The 20,679-nt window shown below is 46.0% G+C and overlaps 1 protein-coding gene across 1 annotated transcript; it reads right to left on the bottom strand.

Moving 5' to 3' along the window:
• Positions 1-405: 405 nt before the first annotated feature.
• LOC129334941 (asparagine--tRNA ligase, cytoplasmic) lies at positions 406-20,659 on the bottom strand. Its single transcript, XM_054987328.1, has 15 exons — positions 20,278-20,659; positions 16,681-16,763; positions 15,302-15,367; positions 15,111-15,203; positions 12,677-12,766; positions 11,144-11,222; positions 10,253-10,323; positions 10,089-10,175; positions 8,291-8,512; positions 7,290-7,489; positions 5,539-5,674; positions 3,774-3,887; positions 3,002-3,133; positions 1,689-1,820; positions 406-1,029 (listed from the first exon to the last, which is right to left on the bottom strand). Exons 1-15 carry the CDS (start codon positions 20,318-20,320, stop codon positions 898-900), a joined length of 1,680 nt encoding a protein of 559 aa, XP_054843303.1. The 5' UTR covers positions 20,321-20,659; the 3' UTR covers positions 406-897.
• Between the last annotated feature and the right edge of the window lie 20 nt (positions 20,660-20,679).

The raw sequence follows: 20,679 nt of genomic DNA, 5'->3' as shown, positions 1-20,679 counted from the left end.
GCTCATTTTAAACCAAGTATATAGCACAGACATGTTGCAAAATGCAGCAACAAACTCTTTGCCGAATGCATCGACATCCCTCCAGTATACTGCAGTCTCTCTCCTTATCGCTTAAGACAACCTCACTGTTTTTCTAGGTGTTCCAAATGTACTTTCCACCTTCACAGAAAGGGGTACACCTTGCACCCTAACAATAATTTTGTGTGTAGTTGCAGCAGACTACTGAAATTAATTATAATGTTACTAACAGCCTGAGCTGTTGTCATTTCAGCCCCATTTTCTGAATGCCTATGGGTTAGTTTCTTTGGAGTAGTAACAGTGTACCTTCCCTTCCACCTTTTAATACACTAGCATACATGAAAAAAAAAATTTGAGAGAAGATTAAACGCAAGGTCCATCCTTCCTGGTTGAATGCTCTTTACCAGTAAACACAATGCTATTTTAACATTCTAATACATACAGATCTTGCACTCACAATCAATTTCACATTTGCAAAAAATGCACGTATCCAATAGTTTATAGGTATTGCCCAAACCCAAAAATCAAATTCCCAAATCCAGCTCTTTTCACTGGAAAGTAATTAAATACTCTGATTCTTTTATGTAGGATGTACACATAACAAGTAAAGGAAAGTTTAAACGTTTGTTTAAACTAGAAATTAATCTAGGACTGTAAGCTCAGATCTCCAAATGATGGGCAAGAGGGACTGGCCAGGAATAATTAATTTTAAAAGCCACCCGACTTCAATTTAACACCAACCGTAAAGACATTTTCTTTTGAGAAAGGGAAATGATTATTTGTTCTTATTTGAACGCAGATTGTAGAAGTATGAAATGCAGTCTTCACATTTTTATGGACAGGGTTTTGCTAGGCTACAGTTTATCCTGAAGACTCTGATTAGGGTTTGCAGCGCTGGACAAAGCGTGGGTAGAGACACACATCCCGAATATGATGCCGGTTCAGAATCCAGGTCAGGAACCTTTCCAAGCCCAAACCGTAGCCTCCATGAGGGCAGGTGCCAAATTTGCGCTGTGAAGCCAAAGAAGAGAGAGAGATATTGTCAGAGATGGCAGAACCGCAAGCGCTCTCGGCGTCCGTCAGCTTGTGGCCTGATCCCAAGAAAGCGCATACTGAAGCAGACACAGAAACAAGACCAAGACACAGCTTGGATTACACAACTTCACTCACACCCAGTACAGGAACATGGCAGAGTAAGCCAGCTGGCAGCAGGCAAGGACAAAAGAGTGAAATACACAGAGATATAATGGGTGCCCTCTGTTGAGGAAGTTCTCAGAGCCACCAAAGGTCTTTAATTATTAGTCAACTGATTGATTGAGGGACACTATTATACTCTAGCTCACAGTACTGGAATGAAACGGCAGCCTATACATTTGAATCATTTCTTGCAAGCCATGCACTGGGAGAGGGGGACAATAATCTCACGTCAACTTTATTTTTCTATTAAACTAGAAGGCCTGTGTTGCATGTCAGTAATCCAACCCCTGCTCTAACCTCCTGCTCTTCTGTCAGGTGCTAAACATGCAAAACCCAAGCTCGACTTGTGGTTAGAAAGCATTTCTAAGTATTAATTGGCCTGTACTTTGTCTTGATCTGTATGTTGCTTTCCAGCCATACTATGTTCCCACGAGAACAAATACACCAAGTCTCCAACACACAATACTACGCACCTGGTCCGTATACCAGTAATATGGCGTAGGATCAATGCCTTCTCTCTTGTACCCAGCCAGCAGCTCCTCACTGTCCCAAATACGCATTGAGCCTCCGACAATCTCACCAACATTGGGCATTAAGACGTCAACCTAAGAGAGGCAAGATGGAACATGGTCATAAGCTCAGGGAGAATTCAGTCCAGAGAAGGGCTGATTCCGCACACGTTGGATAATGCACTTTCAATGCACTTTATCAATCGTTTGAGGTGGATTATTTGTTCCGCACACAAAAAAATCCGTTCCAAATGATCTATAAAGAGGTTTGGAAGTGCATTATCCAACGTGTGCGGAATCACTCAAGGCCATCCCATTTCATAAAACCCTTTCTGTGACCTCATGCGTAGCTGTAGGTTTCTGGCCCCTCACAATGTGGCTCAAGAGGGCATGAATGGCAATGAATGTTCTAGACTGGCAGCTTTCGCATGCTGCAAAGCCCGAGTCTGAGAATGCCAAAAGGTTTAATGGGATAGATTTTTCCTTCTCATGTTAGTCCCTAGGTTTGCAGACAGTTGAGCAAAGTAACATAATAAATGGGCAACTGTGAACATGAAAAGCAGCAGGTACAACCACCAGAAAGGGCTTCTGATCACAGAATTACTGCTGGCAACATCCATCATCCACGCGGTTCATGCATTATGTGAGCATGCACCCAAAGTAAGGTCAGTAAGATGTGCGTGGATTGTGCAAACCGACCCACGGTGTGATCATCTCAAGAACCACCGTTCTTCACAGCAGAGCCACAACTAGTCTGCTCATTGCACAGAACAAGGCAGGAAAATTCTCAGCTGTCTCATTTCCTGCTAAAGAGATGTGCATGGGGGGGGGGGGGAGCATATTTCTGAAGGCTCCCTGCTTACACAAAATGACCACAGAAAATACTGGAGCCGTCACCTCCCGAGTGGGCTGCTGCTACATGTATGGAGCGTTGCTTAAAGGGGAGCATTCCATGATGCAACAAGGACCTGTCTGCAAGATGTGGGGATGGGCCCTTGTCCATCAAGGGAGGACTAATCAAGAGTCGGGGGCATAAACTGACCCATAAAGAGTCAGCCATCTCAAAAGACCGCTTGCCTTGAGATAAGGAATGTTCTGATCTTCCAAATCCAGCTGTTTGCCTGGTTTACAGACTGCCGGTCAACGAAGCACATCTAACCACTTCCCACCCTCCGCTTTCATGCCATTTATGTAATGTACCTAGAAAATCTATTATGGGGCGGGGGTTAAAATTCCTTAAGAGCTTCTTGTATTTTGATTGCGGAATACCAACTGACCGATTCGGTAAGGCGGGAATCCTCCGGGCAGCGCTGCATGTAGAAGGACTTAATCTCAGCCGGAAATCGACACAACAGGATCGGCTCGTTAATGGTATCTGTCATGTGTCTCTCTGGCGCCTCCGGGATATCCTACGATTGAGAACAAGGCTTACGATTAGCTCATCGGCTGAAACAGCCCTGACCCATCAAACGTCGTTTCCGCCTCCTCTGAGCCCCTTCTTAAAGCAGTGTGATTCTCGAACTCCATCAAGCTCAGCTCCTCTGCAAAGATAGCAATGTGGGCGCGTGCTCTGTGGTGTATGGACACCCATTAAGGGATGGCCTTACTTCCAATTGCAGTCCCAAACTGTCAAAGGCTCCCTGAACCCAAAATACCCTCAAGTAGGGGGCAGGCAACCTTGTTGACTGTGTCATGGCAATAGCACTGCAGCGAAGGAGCAACGAAGGCTGTTTGCTTTCCGACAAGACCCGGAGACCAGATATGTATACATCAGAGGTGAGCACACAACTGATCCCAGTGAGGCCAATACTTATTTTAGGAAATGTCTATTCTTGCTGTTATGAAAGTAACAAAACAGCCACTGCTCCAGAGGCATTCGTGGATATAGTGGGCGGGGTGGTGGTGTTTAAACCTTCCCTCCCACCAGTGTGGCTCCGATGCCTTGCCCCCACTTCACGCATTCAGCTGAGCTACATTCGGGCTGCAGAGACCCAGGTGCCACTCAGACATCACTGCTGACCTGCCCAGCCACTACCAACAACCCCTTACTTCTCCAAATTCGTAATAGGTGCCGTCTTCCTTCTTCACATCGTGTTCCTTGAGCCACACAACAGCGTCTGCGTAGTTCATTCGCCTGAAGGGTCGCTTGGGGGGCTCAAATTCCTGCATTAGTTGAGGTGGGGGCAGACACAGGGATAGATATATTAATAGTTTCAGGTGGGTAGGCATGTTAGTCTGTAGTAGAAGAGCAAGATTCAGGTCCAGTAGCACCTTAAAGACCAACAAGATTTCCGGGATATAGATTTTCAAGAGTCTAAGCTCCCTTCTTCAGATACAAGGAATTGAGATCCCTGAGCAGTCAGAGGGTGTTGCAAGGAAGGGTGTGAAGCTCCTCTGGGGGTCTGGTTGGCCATATTTTTCAATCACCAACACTGACTTTGGATACAATCTTCTGCATTCTGAGGATTAGGCCTTGACCAAAGGCTTCCCTGAGTGTGTGCCTTTAGTTCCCCTCCTATAGGAAATGGAAAATAGCCTAGCTAAAAATGACAGAAACAGGGTTCAGAGGGTGATTTAAAGACATGGGAGACAGCAACCTTGATTGAGCTAACTAGGTGTGTTCTTAGGTAAAACAGTAGCCATAAACAACAGAGCCTGCTGGGAGATGTGGTATGATAGGACAGGAAACAGGAAGCAGAAGGGTGGAGTTTTGGCAGGGCCTAGGCTGCCTTACTGAATGATGCATGCCTGTCTTGAGATTTACAATAAACCTTGTTAGGAATCTAAATTGTACCCAGTTGCTTGATACAACTCTAGGTCTCGATCAGATCAGAGCCTGGACAGAGAACCTCACGGGTGCCCTGTGTACGCAGCCTAGATTCCCAGGGAACGTAAAGTATTTACATTAGAAAGAAATATAGAGCTGGACCAGGAGACAACATTGTGGTGATAGCCAAAGCACAAGCTTCCTCCCCACACCCAAACCCACACCCCGACAAGGTAGAGTGTTGTCTAGATGGCAATGATCCTCTTGGTGGAACATGAAGCAGGGAATGGCTCCGAGCCATCTGCAGTTGCACTGGAAGTGCTGGTATTGCAACAGGAAGTGATGTGCAATGGTTACCAGGCAACCCCTCAGCCTTCAGAGGGAGGCTCCAGCTGGCAGCAAGGGAAGGCTGGTCAGCCTCAGAGGAGGACAGACAAAGGCTCTCCAGCCTTGGAAGGAGACAGGCAGGCAGAGCAATATTGGAACAAAAATTGCGGAACATCTTGCCAGAGGGCACAGCCCTGGGAGAAGCTCTTCAGAAGAAGCAATGCGACCAGACTCCCTTCCTGACAGCTACAGGGAAGCCCAGAAGGACCAAGGAAGGGATGAAGCATTTGGGTCCCTGAGGACCAAGAGCTCAGATGCTGGTTCAGGCCAAGCGCCAGGGGTGTGCTTACTGAATCCCTGCATGAAGTCAGACCACAGTGGGTAGCGTGCCCATCTCCATTAATCTTCCCGTCAAGTGCGTACCAAGACAGAGCTTGGTTGGACTCTGTCTTCATGCAGGGCCTGGCTAGTGACCTACATGAAGCAAGGGCTTCACCTGGGCTTAGAACACCCCCAGGAATCTGTTGCAAGGAGCTGGAGTTCTGATGGGGCTTGCTTGGGAAGGTTTCCCTGAGGACAGGGAGATGAAAAGCCACTCACATAGCTGAGCAAAGCTGTCCTGTCACATGGATACAGGCAAACCCTCCCTTGGACTCCAAGGCAGATGAAGCCATTGAAGGAAACAAGGAGAACTCTGTTTTTACTCTCCCTGCCACTTACCGGGTGGAGCTCGTACACCAAGGCCGACACAGGCGATTTCAGGACTCGGTCCACCACGTCGCACACAAGGTCCTCCAAACGGTTCAAGAGGTCTTCGTAGGTCATGAAAGGACACTCAGCTTCGATGTGTGTGTATCTGCAGGGAGAAAATGAACACCATCTGAATCCAAAAAGTGAAGATCTTGCTGTATGTCACGAGCAAACTTGTCCTGTCTGGTTTTGAAACAGCTTTATGAGAAAACTGACAAAAGATACTATCGCACATTATTTTGTATTTGACCACCAGTTGAACATATAGCAATGTCAATTATTTTGTTACACACAATTCTTCCGAATTGCAAAGGCATCTCTGATCAGCTGGAGGAAAGAGAGAAAGGGTTACAAATAAGTCTGTTCTGCTAGGATTTTTGGGCTGAGATGCTAGAGATTTATGTATACTGAACTGAGTTTGTAGCAGAGACAACTCTGGTACCAGTTGACTGAGCTGCTGTGATTTCATGGAATGTTTATGAACCTTCTAACTGATCAAGAGAGAGAAAACGCAGAACAAATATACACAATCCAACTTCTGTGAGGGAAAGAAAACTTGTCAATTTAGCTGGTCCTGGTGACCAGTATAGTTTAGTGAGGCAACAAGAAGAAGTGGGAAAGCTAATGGGTGGTCTGAAATACTGGTGAAAAGCAAGTAAAAAAACTGAAAGGATAGGTGAAGAAGGAAACTTAAGGAAAGCAATAAAGGAGTCAGGGATTAAGCTAAGAAGGGGCCAAAGTATGGTTTCTGAATAAATGTCAGCATTTAAAGTCAGGAAGGCTTTATGCTGTGGGGAATAAGGGGGAACAGGAGAGCTAGGAAAGATGGCCAAGACAGCAAAACTTAAGGAAGGGAAAACACAGAAGGCAGTGACCAGAGGAAACAATGGCTTGTTTCCAGAGGTCTAACCAGTTAATTATTTGGCTGCAGGCTTCTAAAGAAAGCATTCCCTTTCCTACAACATCCATAACTCCTCACACTTCAGGTATCTGTATGATGAATGCATGAGTATAGAACGCAACACTCCTTGCGTAGTGAGACAGTGGATTCTGTATCAGCCAAAGCTAGCTAGTTCTGTTTTTCAGATACTTGACCTCATTTTTTTTAAATATAATTGTTGAGAATGTTTGAACTTACATTAAAAACTACTTCTGAATTCCTTTCCTAGGGAAAAAAAGTTCTATATCTCAAATAAGGAAACAACAAACATCTGGCAAGCGCTACTTCTCCCATTACAGCACTGATGGGAAGCCACAAGTACTGATCTTTTCCATCCCAGGAAACTCTGAAAAAGCTCAGCAGTGATCTTCAAGGTAAGGCCTGAAGACCTTTGCAGCTCAACTTCCCTGCCTCAGCTGGTTTTCACACCAAAGAAAAGACATTCAATGGCTTCTAAGTATTTTCTCGCTGCTCATTTGCGAGCAGGGCTTTTTTTCAGCAGGAACGCAGTGGAACAGAGTTCCGGAACCTCTTGAAAATGGTCACATGGCTAGTGGCCCCACCCCCTGATCTCCAGACAGAGGGGAGTTTAGATTGCCCTCCACGCTGCCCAGCGGTGCGGAGAGCAATCTAAACTCCCCTCTGTCTGGAGATCAGGGGGTGGGGCCACCAGCCACGTGACCATTTTCTCCGAGGGCAACCCACTGAGTTCCACCACCTCTTTTCCCAGAAAAAAAAGCCCTCTTTGCGAGACCTATTCTCTCCCCCAAGGTGTTCTTACTCAGCCAGATGCCTGCGTGTCCGAGACTGCTCCGCTCGATATGACTGAGCAATACAAAACGTGTCCCCCAAGGCCGGGATGCAGGTCTCCAGGTACAGCTGGGACGACTGCGTCAGATACGCCTCTTCCCCAAAATAGTCCATTTTGAACAGAGTTGATCCTCCTTCAACTTGTGTTTGGACTAACGTTGGTGGGGTGATCTAGAAAAGAGGTGGTGGTGTTAGGCAGTTATCATAAAAGTCTGTCTCTGTGGAACAGATGTAGCAGGCATTGCCTCACAATATAGAAACTGAGGAAAACATTTAGCGAAAGTTCCCATTTTTAATTCAGTTCCTAGCTATGACAACTGTGGGAGAGATACTTAAAGAAGGATCATAATAGAAAAGAATCGAGTAGCACCTTTAAGACTAACCAACTTTACTGTAGCATAATATATATATTACTTTATAGGTAAGTAGTGCAGGTGGTGCATGATTAAGGCTTCAGATAATTCAGAGATCATATGAATGGACTGCTAGCAAAAGTATCTAACGCTTGGTAAACTTTTTACCTTGAGCACAGAATAAAAGGCATGAAAAAGGAGCATTTGGGGAAGAGATTCACAGGCAAAAGGAAGTACTTTACAATTTACAGTTAATGTATGAAATGCATGAAGTGAACCCCGAAGTTGGAAGATATATTTGGAGGTTTAATGCACAGCAGAGCAAATGCTCCCCCGCTCCGCACCGAACCCTCCACAAGATGTCAGTCAGCAGGTCTTTGCAGAAACCAACTGAGCAGAAGATGCCACTGAATTGGTTCCAGCCATACTGGTCGTTTCTGATTAGGACAGCAATTATGGATGGAGAGCAGGTCTGTCTTAGCACAGGGTACGCCAATCTCTCCACAACATTTCAAGATGGTTTTCTAAGAGACAGCAAATTTATTTCTTTAAGGAGTAGAAGATGAACAACCTCTGGGGTGCAGAAGTGCCCTTTTCCGATCCAGTTACACACACTTACTTCATAATAGCCCCGGTCGAAGAAGTGGTCCCGGAAGCACTGGACCACCATGGAGCGCACCTTCAAGATTTTGGTCAGGGTATCCCCTCGAATCATCATGTGACGGTTGTTCAGCTGCACGTCCACGTCCGACTCTTCGTTGACCAAGTTATCGACTCCACCGGCCGGAGCCAGGCCGATGAGCTCCCAATAGTCGCAGGACAGCTCGTGGCCTCCGGGAGCCTGTGGGGTTTGAGAGGGATGAGAACACGGACCCAAGAACCCCCCCAAGGACAGGCTCGGTCAGAGCCATGAAACTGCTGAATTCTGGGCTCGGTGCTCCAGTAACCAGCTGAGTGTTGTCTACTCTGGTTGGCTGCAGCTTTTTGGGGTCTCTGGCAGAGAAAGCTCTTTCCCACCACCTGCTACCCATGAATTGGACATGTCAGGGATCCCATCCGGAATCTTCTGCTTGCAAAGTTTTAAACAACAGCCTTCTCAAGTGGGCTACGATGAGGAACCGAGAGAGGAGGGACGTAGATGGCCAGTAAAAACAGATGGGAAGGGAAGAACCTCAAAAGGCACTAAGAAACATAATCGTGAAGTGGCCCTTTTGGGGCTGTCGTCTCTCTTTACAGAAAACTGCAAAAGTATGTAGAGGCAGGAAGCTCTGACACAACTTGTGGCCTTTTCCACTGGACACAAATTAATGAAATTCATCGGCAAAGGACTTTTTCAATCGCCAGCAGAAAACTTTTAATAGATCACTTCTATATCAGCCTAAAACAGAAAAATCTCTCTCTCCCTTTTCTCCCTACCCTGCTTGTTTACTTTTGCTTAAATAGAGTCTGAACAAAAGTTCTGCAAAACTCAGAGCTAACTCCAACTTCCATAATATCTGGTCATTCTTAATTTAAAAAATGCGATGATGCTGTTTCCATTTTGATTTCTGCTCGTGGGGAAACACAACTGTTCTTTGTGGGTTGCTTTGCAGAGACTTTAGAAAGACCCCATGAAAGTGCTCTTATACTCCCGACACCTAGTCCAATATCACAGCACAGACGTCTTTCTTAGTACTGCTCCCGTGGCCTGGCTATTTCTCACACTGATAATATTCCTGCCCTGTGTACTTCGAGATCTCCCCCTGCTGGTTAACATCGACACACATTCCTGAACTAGAGAAATAATTATTTTTAATGCTCTGGTGTGAAAAACATACAATTTCTGGAATTTATTACTATAGTTTGCGTTGCAATGATAAAAGTAGAAGGGGGGGAACACCTTCAGAACTGTGTTCCACAATGAAAAACATTCTTCATTGAGAATAAAAAATCATCCCGGTAGTAACTGAACTAAGAGACCAGGGGGAGGAAGAAAAGGAAGCCCACAGAATTCAGATGATCACCAGGTAAACAGTAGGGATCCCACATTCACTGGAGTTAGGAAAGGATTCCCAGCCACCCACAGCTCTGAAGCAGCAAGAACCTGCCCAGGGCTATCTAACTTCAATGCTCTCTGCTCTGCCGTTCCACACGACACAGAAGTCGCTGGACCATCCTATTTCAAACCGCCGGCAGAAGTAATCACATGGCTGAATATCCAAATTCAAACACTAAGACCTCTGCCTGTGGAAAAATCACGGTGATTCCCATCTTAGCCTGCTACACCCCTGGTATTGTTTGGATAGGGAGCGGAGTAGGACAACAGACAAATGTTTTAACAAGGCTTGGAAACAGTATTTCCAAGCCAAATGTTAACAAGAGACTGTCCAGAGCGAGAAACACCCTGCAGTCCGCCCAAGAGCCAAATTTCCACTCACCTGCTTGCCTTCAGGGACGAGGCTGAGCGTTCCATAGACGGCAACGGTGCTCTCGGTGGAGAGCAGCACTCCATTGTAACACTGGCACTATGAGGGACAGAGAGGAGACCATTCAGATAGGGTGGTCCAAAGCTGGAACTCCCCAGGAGGATGGCAAAACTCACCAGTTCATCCGTCAAGACGCATTGAAGAAAGCCTGTGCCATCCCGTAACACAATAAACATCAAATTTTTTCCTAGCCAGAGAGAGAGAGGGGGGGAAAAAGAGTAATTCCTAAAGAACATGATATTCCTTTTGTTGAATGATCTCCCCCCGCCACTGTGCATGGCTTCTGGCACTGGGTGGCTGGAGGCCTTCTCCCTGAGACAGAGGCGCCCAACTGAAGGCTTCTGGGTCCAACTTTCCGCAAAAGACATAGAAATACTAAGTGGGGACAAAGAACTTGCAAATTTAGATGTGTGGTTCAGAAGGCCAGTATTCTGGGCAAGCAAAGTGCTCAGGAAGAAAAAAAAGAGGAGCAAATTATTCTGATATTCTTCATGAACTGAGGTGAAAAGATACCGTTCAAAACTACTACCCATTTTTTGGTCGAAATTTGACTACCATGGCAGGACGAAAAATTACACTTGAATCATTTAAAGCCCTTAGAACAGACAGTATGGTGTAGTGTTTAGCGGGTTGGCCTAGGTTTGTGGAGACACAGGTCCAAATCTCTTCTCTGCCATGAGATTCACTGGGTCAGCTCATCTGTAGTTTATATTTCCTCAGCTGCTGCAGAGGTGAAAAGTTCTATTCTTCATACCTGGAAGTGGTGTTTAGGGTGTAGTGGTTAGAGAGATGGAGTAGGATTTTGGTGACTCAAGTTCAATTCCCTGCTCTGCCATGGAAACTTGCTAGGTGACCTTAGGACAGTCACATATTCTCAGCCTAACCTACCTAACAGGGTTGTTGTGAGGACAAAATGGAGGAGAATGACGTAAGCCACTTTGGCTCCTCACTGGGGAGAAAAACAAGGTACAAAATGAAGTTAAATAAATAAATAAAGGTCTGCTCACCTTGCCGCCGTAATCTGTGGACCCAGCCAAAAACCTTCACTCTCTCCCCTCTGTGGGCCTCTAGAGAACGAATCTTTACCTATTGACAACAAACAAAATCCAGCAACTTTGGTTTTAGAATCAAACTGATAGGTAAATACATATAGATATATTAGATACTAAATCAAGAACGGCCTGAAAAACTTCCTTTGCAAGAGGAATTTGTCCTACAGTGGTATATAGCCTCTCTCCCTTCCAGAGCCTTCTGCAGCTAAACCAAAAGGAAACCTTATAAATTAACATTTCTTGGAGCAGAACATTTCATGGCCTGCTTCACCAGATGTCTATGTAGCTTCTGACACCATGAATCTATTCACCTTTACAAAGGCCATGTGTATCACCTTTCAAAAAACACCAGTAGTGGTGGTGGAAAGTGCTGCCATGTCATAGCTGACTTATGGTGACCCCTGGTGGGGTTTTCAAGGCAAGAGACTACAGAGGTGGTTTATCATTGCCGACCTCTGCAACCCTGGTCTTCTTTGGAGGTCTCCCATCCAATTACTAACCATGGCCAACCCTGCTTAGCTTCCAACATCTGATGAGATCAGGCTTGCCTGGGCTATCCAGGTCAAAGCTCAGAAAACAATAGATGTGTTTAATAAAATATTTACATGCTGCTTCTTGCTTTGTCATTTGCAAATATCATAGTAGTGAATTTATGACATGTCATATCCAGGACACCCAACTTTGAATCTGGGTGCCAATTTAGTTTCTTCCTATTTCCTCTCTCAGGTCTATTAGACCTACCACAACCCAAATTACTTTTTTTCAGCTGGAACTGTCTCCCACCCACACTCACTTGTTTCTTGAAGCTGTGTAATGGTGCCCTCTTTAAAAGGCCCTTTGATAAGTTTTAAAGCCATCCTCAACAGTGGAAAAAGGTGGAATATAAACCTTTAAAAATACTTAAAGTACATTCAATACTTTAATCAAAATACAGAATTTTAACAGATCTTAGTATCCCAGATATCCTAATGTTTTGAAAAATGTCTGAATTGACCTGTCGGTCTGCCTGTCCGGCCTAAGATACACAAAACTGTCTTCTTCCTGTTTTGTGCTTTTTGGCATGGGAATAATTGAGGAGTTAGAGACAGAAGAGTGGCCCCAACGAATCTGCTGGCTCACAGGGCTGGAAGGAACAGTGTGAGCTCATTGGTGAGCCCCACTCTTTGCCCTTGCTTCTTCTGGTTGATGCTGGAAGATACGGTGGCAGAGACTGTTTAACCTTTTTATTTTAAGGGGGTCATCCATTCAGGAAAATACAATATACAACTGCCATGCTTGGAGACAGTGTGGACGTTGAGAAATAGTTTTTCTTTTCGGAAGACAGAAGATCCAACTGGGCTACATCTGCACAGAATGTAACTGTTCATCTTCTGGGGTACGCTGCTATTAGTTTAGTGCTGCGAACTGCAGGATACATAAACACGCACGAGTTCAACATAGATGCCTGAAGTTTCCTGATCTCGTTTCAAATATTCAAGTTTTACTCACACATTTGGGCTCTGGAAGGCTGGGATCATTCTCAATGACAATCTTCTTTGCTTCCTCCAAGTTCTTTTCACGTCGCAACGCGTCTTCCGCCTGACATTTTAAAAAAATAGTGATTTATTCTGGTAATCCTTTTTAATAACATAATAACATTCAATTTATATACCGCCCTTCAGGACAACTTAACACCCACTTAGAGCGGTTTACAAAAGAATGTAGGTTGCAACCTAGAACAATTTAAATCAGTGCAAATCTTGCTATTACATTAGACAGGGTGTAGAGCGCATGCCAGAGGCACCTTAATAGTCAAACACATTAAATAAGAACTAGAAGCTTTCAGAATCTTAGCTTCTATTTTAAAGCAAAGTTTCTAGCCCTTATGGATGTAGAGACTGATTTCCAGAGCAGAGGTAATGGAGACCTCCCTTTTGGGAAAAATTCTACTGGGAGGATGTAAAATTGCTCCCATAGTTGTGGTACAGCCAAACCAGTTTGCCATTCGAGACAAGCATATTCACAAGAAGATAGATAGTTTATTCAGTATATATAACCAGCATATTCACAAGTACAGGACGGCAAAGGTTTCTAAATCGGCAGCAGTTGAAGTGAGATTACCAATTACCAGCGTGTTCTTGGATGTGCCACAGAATAGCGGCTGGATCACGAGTATCCCATGACTGTCTATCAGAAACAGATCTCACCATTTCTCTAGGGCATTCAGGACAGGAGTCCTGTCTTCATGACAGCTCAATTAACTTGGATTAACTTAGATTTAACTTGGGAGACAATGACAGATTCACCCAGCACCACGGACTTGTAAGGTAGATGTTGTCTCCAGGAGCGGACGCAAAGCTTCAACATATTCCAGAGGCTGAAATAAGCCACTAGGCTGGCCCAGCAGTTTGGATGCTGAAGCTCAGAACAAAAGGAGGGATACGCGAAGGTATTTTCTTTCCTTTTTTAAAATATCCTGTTTTTCTCCCCAACAGGAACCCAAAACAACGCAAAAAAGAATCAACGCACACAGAAGATGGGGGTGGTGGTGCTTCTGACATGCTCTCCCCCACCCCAGCCAGATCTTAATTAGCTGCTGCTAGCCAGATAGCAGGCTCTTTTCCGCTTCCAAATACTCCCCTACCATGAAGGGGGAAGGGAGAGATGCAAAGACTGCATTTGGATGCCACATTTAACCAACATGGGTACAAATTCTGGCTAGGCCTTGGGTGAGCCTCATTCCCCAGCCGCCCCCAAGAGAACACAAATTTAAAATGGTTACTCATAGTATCTAAAATCAAGTTAACTGGAGTTACTCACCTCCTGCTCGTTCCCACAAAAAAAGAAGTTAAACCTGGATTACAATCCCTGGATTGATGGTTTGGAGCAGGGGAGGGCCCGCTAACTCCTGGTTATCCACGACCTGCTTTTGAATGCTATGGATAGACAAGAATTGTTTCTAACCAGGATTCCTTCATCATGAGCCCCTGAAGAAGGGAGGGGACGGGCCATATACAAGCACCAGAATAAACCAGGTTCGTGCCTATGTCATTTTAACAGTGATTAAATATGACCCGACTTCAACCGACGTGGTGCATCAGATACGTCAAAGAATCTGTACACGGGGCCAGTCCACGCATGCACACTTGCCACTTGAGGAACTGTAGCTCAGTGTAAAGGTTCACTCCAATGAGAAACACTGTGGTGTGATGCAGCACAAAAATTCTCTGTTGTGGCTGGAGTTTGATTGAATAAATAACAACAACAACAATCAATTTATATACTGCCCTTCAGGACAACTTAAGGCCTACTCAGAGCAGTTTACAAAGTATGTTATTATTATCCCCACAACGATCACGCTATGAGAGAGGTGGGGCTGAGAGAGCTCTGAGAAGCTGTGACTGACCCAAGGTCACCCAGCTGGCTTCAACTGAAGGGGTGGGGAATCAAACCTGGTTCTCCAGATTAGAGTCCCACTGCTCTTAACCACTACATCAAACTGGTGATGCTGGTGAGGTAAACAGCTTTCTTCTGTGGGATTTTGCACCTAGATAGGATCCCATGTAAACTGGGCTGCCACCTGTCCAAAGCAGCCACGTGGCACTTTGCATGTAGTCACTGTGTGTGGGTAGCAATCCCCTTTCAACTAGACTCTGTGTGAGCGCAAAGGTCACACAGTATGTTTCCCCTGGCCAACGTCAGGTGTTGTTCACACATTCAGGGGATCATTTCGAGGCCACAGTTGCCGGATATTGAACATGCGTGTGTGAAGTGGCATATAACAGCCCCAAAGTCAAAATTCTGCTCATCCAAGTCATGTGAAGAAAGTTATCTCCAAGATAACGAAGGGGAAAAAAATAGAAGAATTCACTCCAACGTGCCTTGAAGGTAACGCCTGAAAAAGGTCAATACCAATACGAAGGAACCTCGTTTTCCGACCCACCTCTTTTTTTTCTCGAGCTTCGGTTTTTGTCAGTTCTCTCTGCCACTGTTTCCTGACGTTCTTGAACTGAGTCTTGGAAATAACATCCCATCTCTAAGCAGGAGACAAAAACAGCAATGATGGTTTTTGCTTGTTGGTAAAAAGAAAACCTGGCATTGTATAAAAGACAGAAGGATTCAGTTTTACACCACCTCATTTTCTTTACTGGAGTCCACGTAGATTGTAGGAAACGGCTCCTTTCCCACAGTCAGCAAAGCCTTTAGAGGGAGGGAAAGAAAGATAAAAATAAGGGTTTTTTTTGTGCAAAGAGTCTTCCTTATTAACCACTTATATGAGAATTTCCTAATTTTTATCTAATCATGCAGCACCTTGATTGTGCTTGGCAAGCAGCTGTATCAGCCTCCAAGTGCACATTCATATAGATGGTGGTGGGCTCTCCTTCTTTGCTTCCTAACCCCTTCTTTGGAGGTTTATAAGCAGAGGCTAGATGGCCATCTGACAGCAATGCTGATTCTGTAAACCTAGGCAGGTTATGAGAGGGAGGGCAGGAAGGGTTACATCAGTGCTTAGTTCTCGTGGCCCCTTCTTACATGCCCAGGGTCATGCCGATCACCATGTTGGGGTCAGGAAGCAATTTTCCCCAGGCCAGTTTGGCTAGGGATCCTGATGGTGTTTTGCCATCTTCTGGGCATGAAACAGGGGTCACTGCAGGCGTGTGGGGGGAGAGGTAGTTGTGAATTTCCTGCGTTGTGCTGGGGATTGGACTAGAAGACTCCGGAGATCCCTTCCAAGCCTATGATTCTAGACAAATTGAACGTGTGAACTGGGCATTCCTGAACATGGTGTTCGTTCCTGTAAACTATTATGGAGCACATTTTTCTACCTACCATCTGTACGGGAGCCTCTACACTGATTGATCACCCAGTTTGCACATTATGTTTTTCCACGGAGTGCACATCTGAGCATGGGTGGAATTACTCACATGAGCCCAGCCTGCACTTTACAAAGAAGACAACTGGGAGGGGGTTGTGATAGGGTTTATAAAATTATGCATGGGGTGGAGAAAGAAGACAGAGAACTTTTTCTACTTCTCCCATAGTATTAAAACTTGGGGGCACCCTGTGAAGTTGGCAGGCGACAGATTCAGGAAAAACAAAAGGAAGTGCTTATTTTCTTGCCCATTCACTAAATTGCAGAATAACCTTCCAGTAGATGTTGCAATGGCCTCAAGCGTAAATGGCTTTAAAAGAGGATTTGCTAAATTCATGGGGGTGAGGGCCATCAATACTGAACATAGAGAAAGGGAATCTCCATTGTCAGAGGCAGCAAGTGCCAAGAGGCAGCATAAAGGAAAGGCCTTGGCATTCATGCCCTGTTTTATTGGCCTTCCAGGGCAACCGGTTGGCTGCTGTGTGAAACGGGTTGCTGGACTGGATGGACCACTGGTCTGATCCACGAGAGGTTTTGCTATGTTCTTAAACAGAATTCGCATCTCCACCCGAATTCGGTAAAAGGCACTGTTTTATTGTTGGTTAACTTAACAAGGAAACTTGAACCATGAAGGCAGTACCTTCAAAGCTGTTTTGAAAGGTTTGTCCTTCGTTCCATCGCCTGTGCAGTCGCATCCTTCTAGATCGGAGACATACACCTCTCCTGTAAAAAGCACACAGAGACACTGATCTGAGTTGCTGTTTTGCGTACAAATATGCACACACACAAAACACAGCTCAAGTCAGGCTAAACACCAACCTGATTCTCTGCAGCATGAGTCACTGTTTGAGCTTCCAAACACAGAGGCTGTTGGAAATGTAAGTGAAGCATGAGTGTTTCTCTTTGCTTTGGCTTTCTTAGGGGCAGAGACTCCCAACGCAAACGCCCAGAGATCACAGAAACAGAGAAGCAGAGACCAGAGACTTGCTAGGGAGGAGCTTGGTGTAGCAGGACCAGAAACTTTGAGAGAGTTCCTCAGGAGGTATGTTTCACTTACCATTTCAGACAGATAATTGTTATGCCCTAAGAGATGGCCACTACGCCGCAACAGCCACAATGCGGCTCTTTGCAGGATGTTTCCCACATTATACCTCCTGCTTGTATATTCCTCCCCCTACCCCTCCAGAACATTTTCTCCCTCTTGCAGGGAGATTGCCCTTCATAGCTCATAAGAAGATTATTACAGCGCACATAGAGCTGGGGGGTAGATTTACAGGGTTGCCAAAGGGGAGCAGCAGTCCTGCCCGTTTAACAGAGGTTTAATGCATGGAAATGGGCAGAGGAAGCTTTCCACAGCTAGGAGGAAAATAATAGCACTTGGTAAATAATGTCTCATTAAGCCTATTAAAGGGACAGGACATTTTTTTCTCCAGACAGCTGGCAACAGCAAGTGAAGGAGGGAAGGGGTGTTTTCCCCTTTCTGGTCTTCCCCAAATTTCTCTCAATATAGCACAACTGAGCTCAAGTGAGCGGGGCTGGTTTCCACCACTGCATATGAGCACATTAGTGCTATAGGACAGTGGTGGTAACCTCCCCCCCCCCCCCCATTATCAAATCTCTGACTTGCACCTTGTGTTACAGCACAACAGAGCCAAAGAAAGGTTTGGGTGGGGGTAGATAGATCCTCACTCTCCACCCACCTGCACACACATGGTGTCACTTCAGCTCACAATTTAAACCAGTTCAAAGCATCACTGGTGCTATGTAAATCCCTCCTGGAGAATACCAGTAAGCAAGCCTCTCTCACAGGCCTCAGATAGCAGACATTTCCTATGTACAGACTGCCTCTCTCCGCAGTTACAAACAGCTTCTCAATAACCACAGATCATCTAACAAAGACACAAACCCAAAACCAAACCCTGCAACTATACTACCAGCCAACTTCATCCCTACATAGACATGGCCAACATTAGTACAGATTCTAATAACATCAGCCATACCACATGCTCATCCTCCATTGATCAAGGCCCTTATACTCACTATGTGGGGCAAACAGGGCAATTCCTGTGCAAAACAAGAAACTTGACAGGAGTCTGACATTAGAAAATACAGTGGGGCAATATTTCAACCTTTCCGGGAATGTTGTGGCTGATTTAAAGGTTACAGTTCTCCTTCAAAAGAACTTCCCAGGTAGGACTCAACATGAAAATGCTGAATTAGTTGTGACATATACTCTGCTTCAGGGTGGGGTGGCTTTACAGGGACCTTAGCTTCCTAACTCACTATAGGTGCTAATATGTCACACCTTAATGTGTCCCACTAGTTCATTTCATCCTGCATTGGATTGAATGTTTATTCTACTCTGATGTTGTTGGTCAGAAGTGTCTCGCACCTGTTCTGGGTGAACTGATTTCTTTTTTTACTGGATTAGGTTTTACACTGGCCTTTCTTAGTAACATTCCCCCACCCACCTGTCTGCTGGGTTTTTAAGCCTAATGGATGTACACCTCTGTGCATCTGAAGAAGTGAGCTCTGACTTGGAAAAGCTTACGCGGAAATGTATTTTGTTATTCTTTAAGGTGCTCCTGAACTCCTGTGTAATTTTGCTTGATCACAGCTTCAGTCGCCCTTTGTGGGAATGAATGAGTGTCCAAGGAAGGGCTTTCCCCTGAAATAAACTTCCTCCAGCTCCAAAGTATCACTCAAGATGCTAAAAAGGGCAAGCCATATCACAGCCCCCTATGCTACGCCCTACACTGTAAGGCCCCATTCACACATGGAGGAGAAAAAGACGAGTCCACAGGCAGTAAAATAGATGGCAGCAGACTTCACATGGTAGATTCCAGCTTTAAGCATTCCTTTCCAATAAAAAAAACACCACCACAAATATAAATTGATGTATGTATTTTTTGCTCCCCAATGGCAGACCAGCTTGCACAACACTATTTCCCCTGCTCCATTTATCCTCACAACAACCCTGTGAGGTAGGTTAGGCTGAGAGTGTGAGACTGGCCCAAGATCACCCACCCAGTGAGCTTCCATGGCAGAGTGAGGATTCAAACCCGGGCCTCCCAGATCCTAGTCTCGAACCTCAGACTAGGATCTGTGCTTGCTAAGCTAGTTTTCTGTTTGTGGTGTGTGTTATTAAATGCTTTGTGGGGGGGCAACACGGTCCGTTTGCCCACCTCACATCCACCTTAAGGGAAACAACCAGTCTAACAACCCACCCTTCCATCTGGGGCCTACACTTTCTCCTCCTGCTTTTCGGTTTCCATGGCAGCAGGAGGGCAGCACACAGGCCTGCAGCCCATTGAACTTGGGAAGAATCCGCCATTTCTCCCCCTAGAAATGCAGCCACAGATGTGACCCCTTGTTTGCAGGTGAACCGTTCTGATCCAAGACTGGTTACCAAGGAGCCAGCTAGTCTATTTGAAAAGGGGAAGATTAGCGCTGTAAGGCAACCTGGGAGAGTCCTGCCTCTCCTTTCCAACTGCTTCGAGCCTGTTAGTACTTCCGCATTGAGTTTGCTTTCATCTCATTAAAAAGCCACCGGCATTAGTTCCCAGAAGGGAATGTGGAAGAGGCAGGCAGGAAAAAGTGTGGCCAGAATATCTCCCTCCAAACACACATTTGCCCTCTCTGTCTCCCCCTCCTCATCTCTCCTGGACAGCAATATGACTATATCCAGTGCCTTTCCCCAAAGATTTCTCAGAATAAACAGGGTTGCCAAGCTCCAGATGGTGGCTGGACATCTCCCTACATTACAACTGATCTCCAGGCTACAGAGATCAGTTTCCTGGAGAAAATGGCTGCATTGGAGGGTGGACTGCACGGTGTTATACCCCACTGAGGTTCCTCCTTCCCTCTCTAGGCTCCACTCCTCAAATCTCTAGGATCTTCTCAACCTGGAGCTGGCAACCCTAACAAAGACCTCCTGCGTCTTGAACAGCTGATAGTTATGCCCAAACTGCGTGTTTCTCGGAAAAGGAGGAGAGCTTCATGTGCAAATGTCCAGAGCACATGCAGATTTTTTTTAAGGCTGGGAAGACCCTCTTTCATTCTTCCATTGCAGCACAGACCGAACCAAGCCCATCTCCCCCTGGCCCAGACACCACCAACCAGCCCCAGCGTAGGACGGACGAGGGGGAAACCCCTCCCCACATATGCCCTCCAGGGCCCCCAACCCCACATCCCCAAGGAGGGCAGGACCACCCTTCCTCCCCCCTTGCAAGCTCACCCAAGGCCAGCCTGCCTGTCTTCTCAATTATCACCGCAGACATGGTTGCTCCCAAGCCAGCAGCGAGCGGGGCTCTTCCCTTCAAACTCCCCCTCCGGCTTCCCAGTGACTCCTCGAGAAATCACGCCCTATGACAGCCGGATTGCATCAGGCGCACGCCTCCCTGCACTGCCGCAAAGCGAGCGAGCCTCAGTGCTGCGCTGAGCCGGGTCGATTCCACCCCCGGCTCGCCTCTTTGCCTGGGAAGGAGGGAGCCTCGCCAGCGCCGGGAAAGAAGCCCTCGAACAAGCAGAGCCTTGGAAAGGATCAGGCCTGAGGTTGTAGCCGCTTTCTGTGCGCTTCGCTGGCTACCGCAAAGAGGCATCGTTCAAAGTGCTCGGGCACGCAGCCCATTCATTGCAG

Source organism: Eublepharis macularius, chromosome 8 (genome assembly GCF_028583425.1).
Source record: "Eublepharis macularius isolate TG4126 chromosome 8, MPM_Emac_v1.0, whole genome shotgun sequence".
Classification (NCBI taxonomy): domain Eukaryota; kingdom Metazoa; phylum Chordata; class Lepidosauria; order Squamata; family Eublepharidae; genus Eublepharis; species Eublepharis macularius.
The sequence above is the reverse complement of the archived record's forward strand: the minus strand, read 5'-3'. Positions and strand labels throughout refer to the sequence as shown.

Coding starts and splice junctions, on each gene's coding strand:
- LOC129334941 (XM_054987328.1), bottom strand. CDS start 20,320: ATGTCTGCGGTGATAATTGAGAAGACAGGCAGGCTGGCCTTGG. Junction 12,767..15,110: donor AAGCTCGAGAAAAAAAAGAG/GTGGGTCGGAAA, acceptor TTAAAATGTCAG/GCGGAAGACGCGTTGCGACG. Junction 3,888..5,538: donor TGGTGTACGAGCTCCACCCG/GTAAGTGGCAGG, acceptor CAACTAATGCAG/GAATTTGAGCCCCCCAAGCG.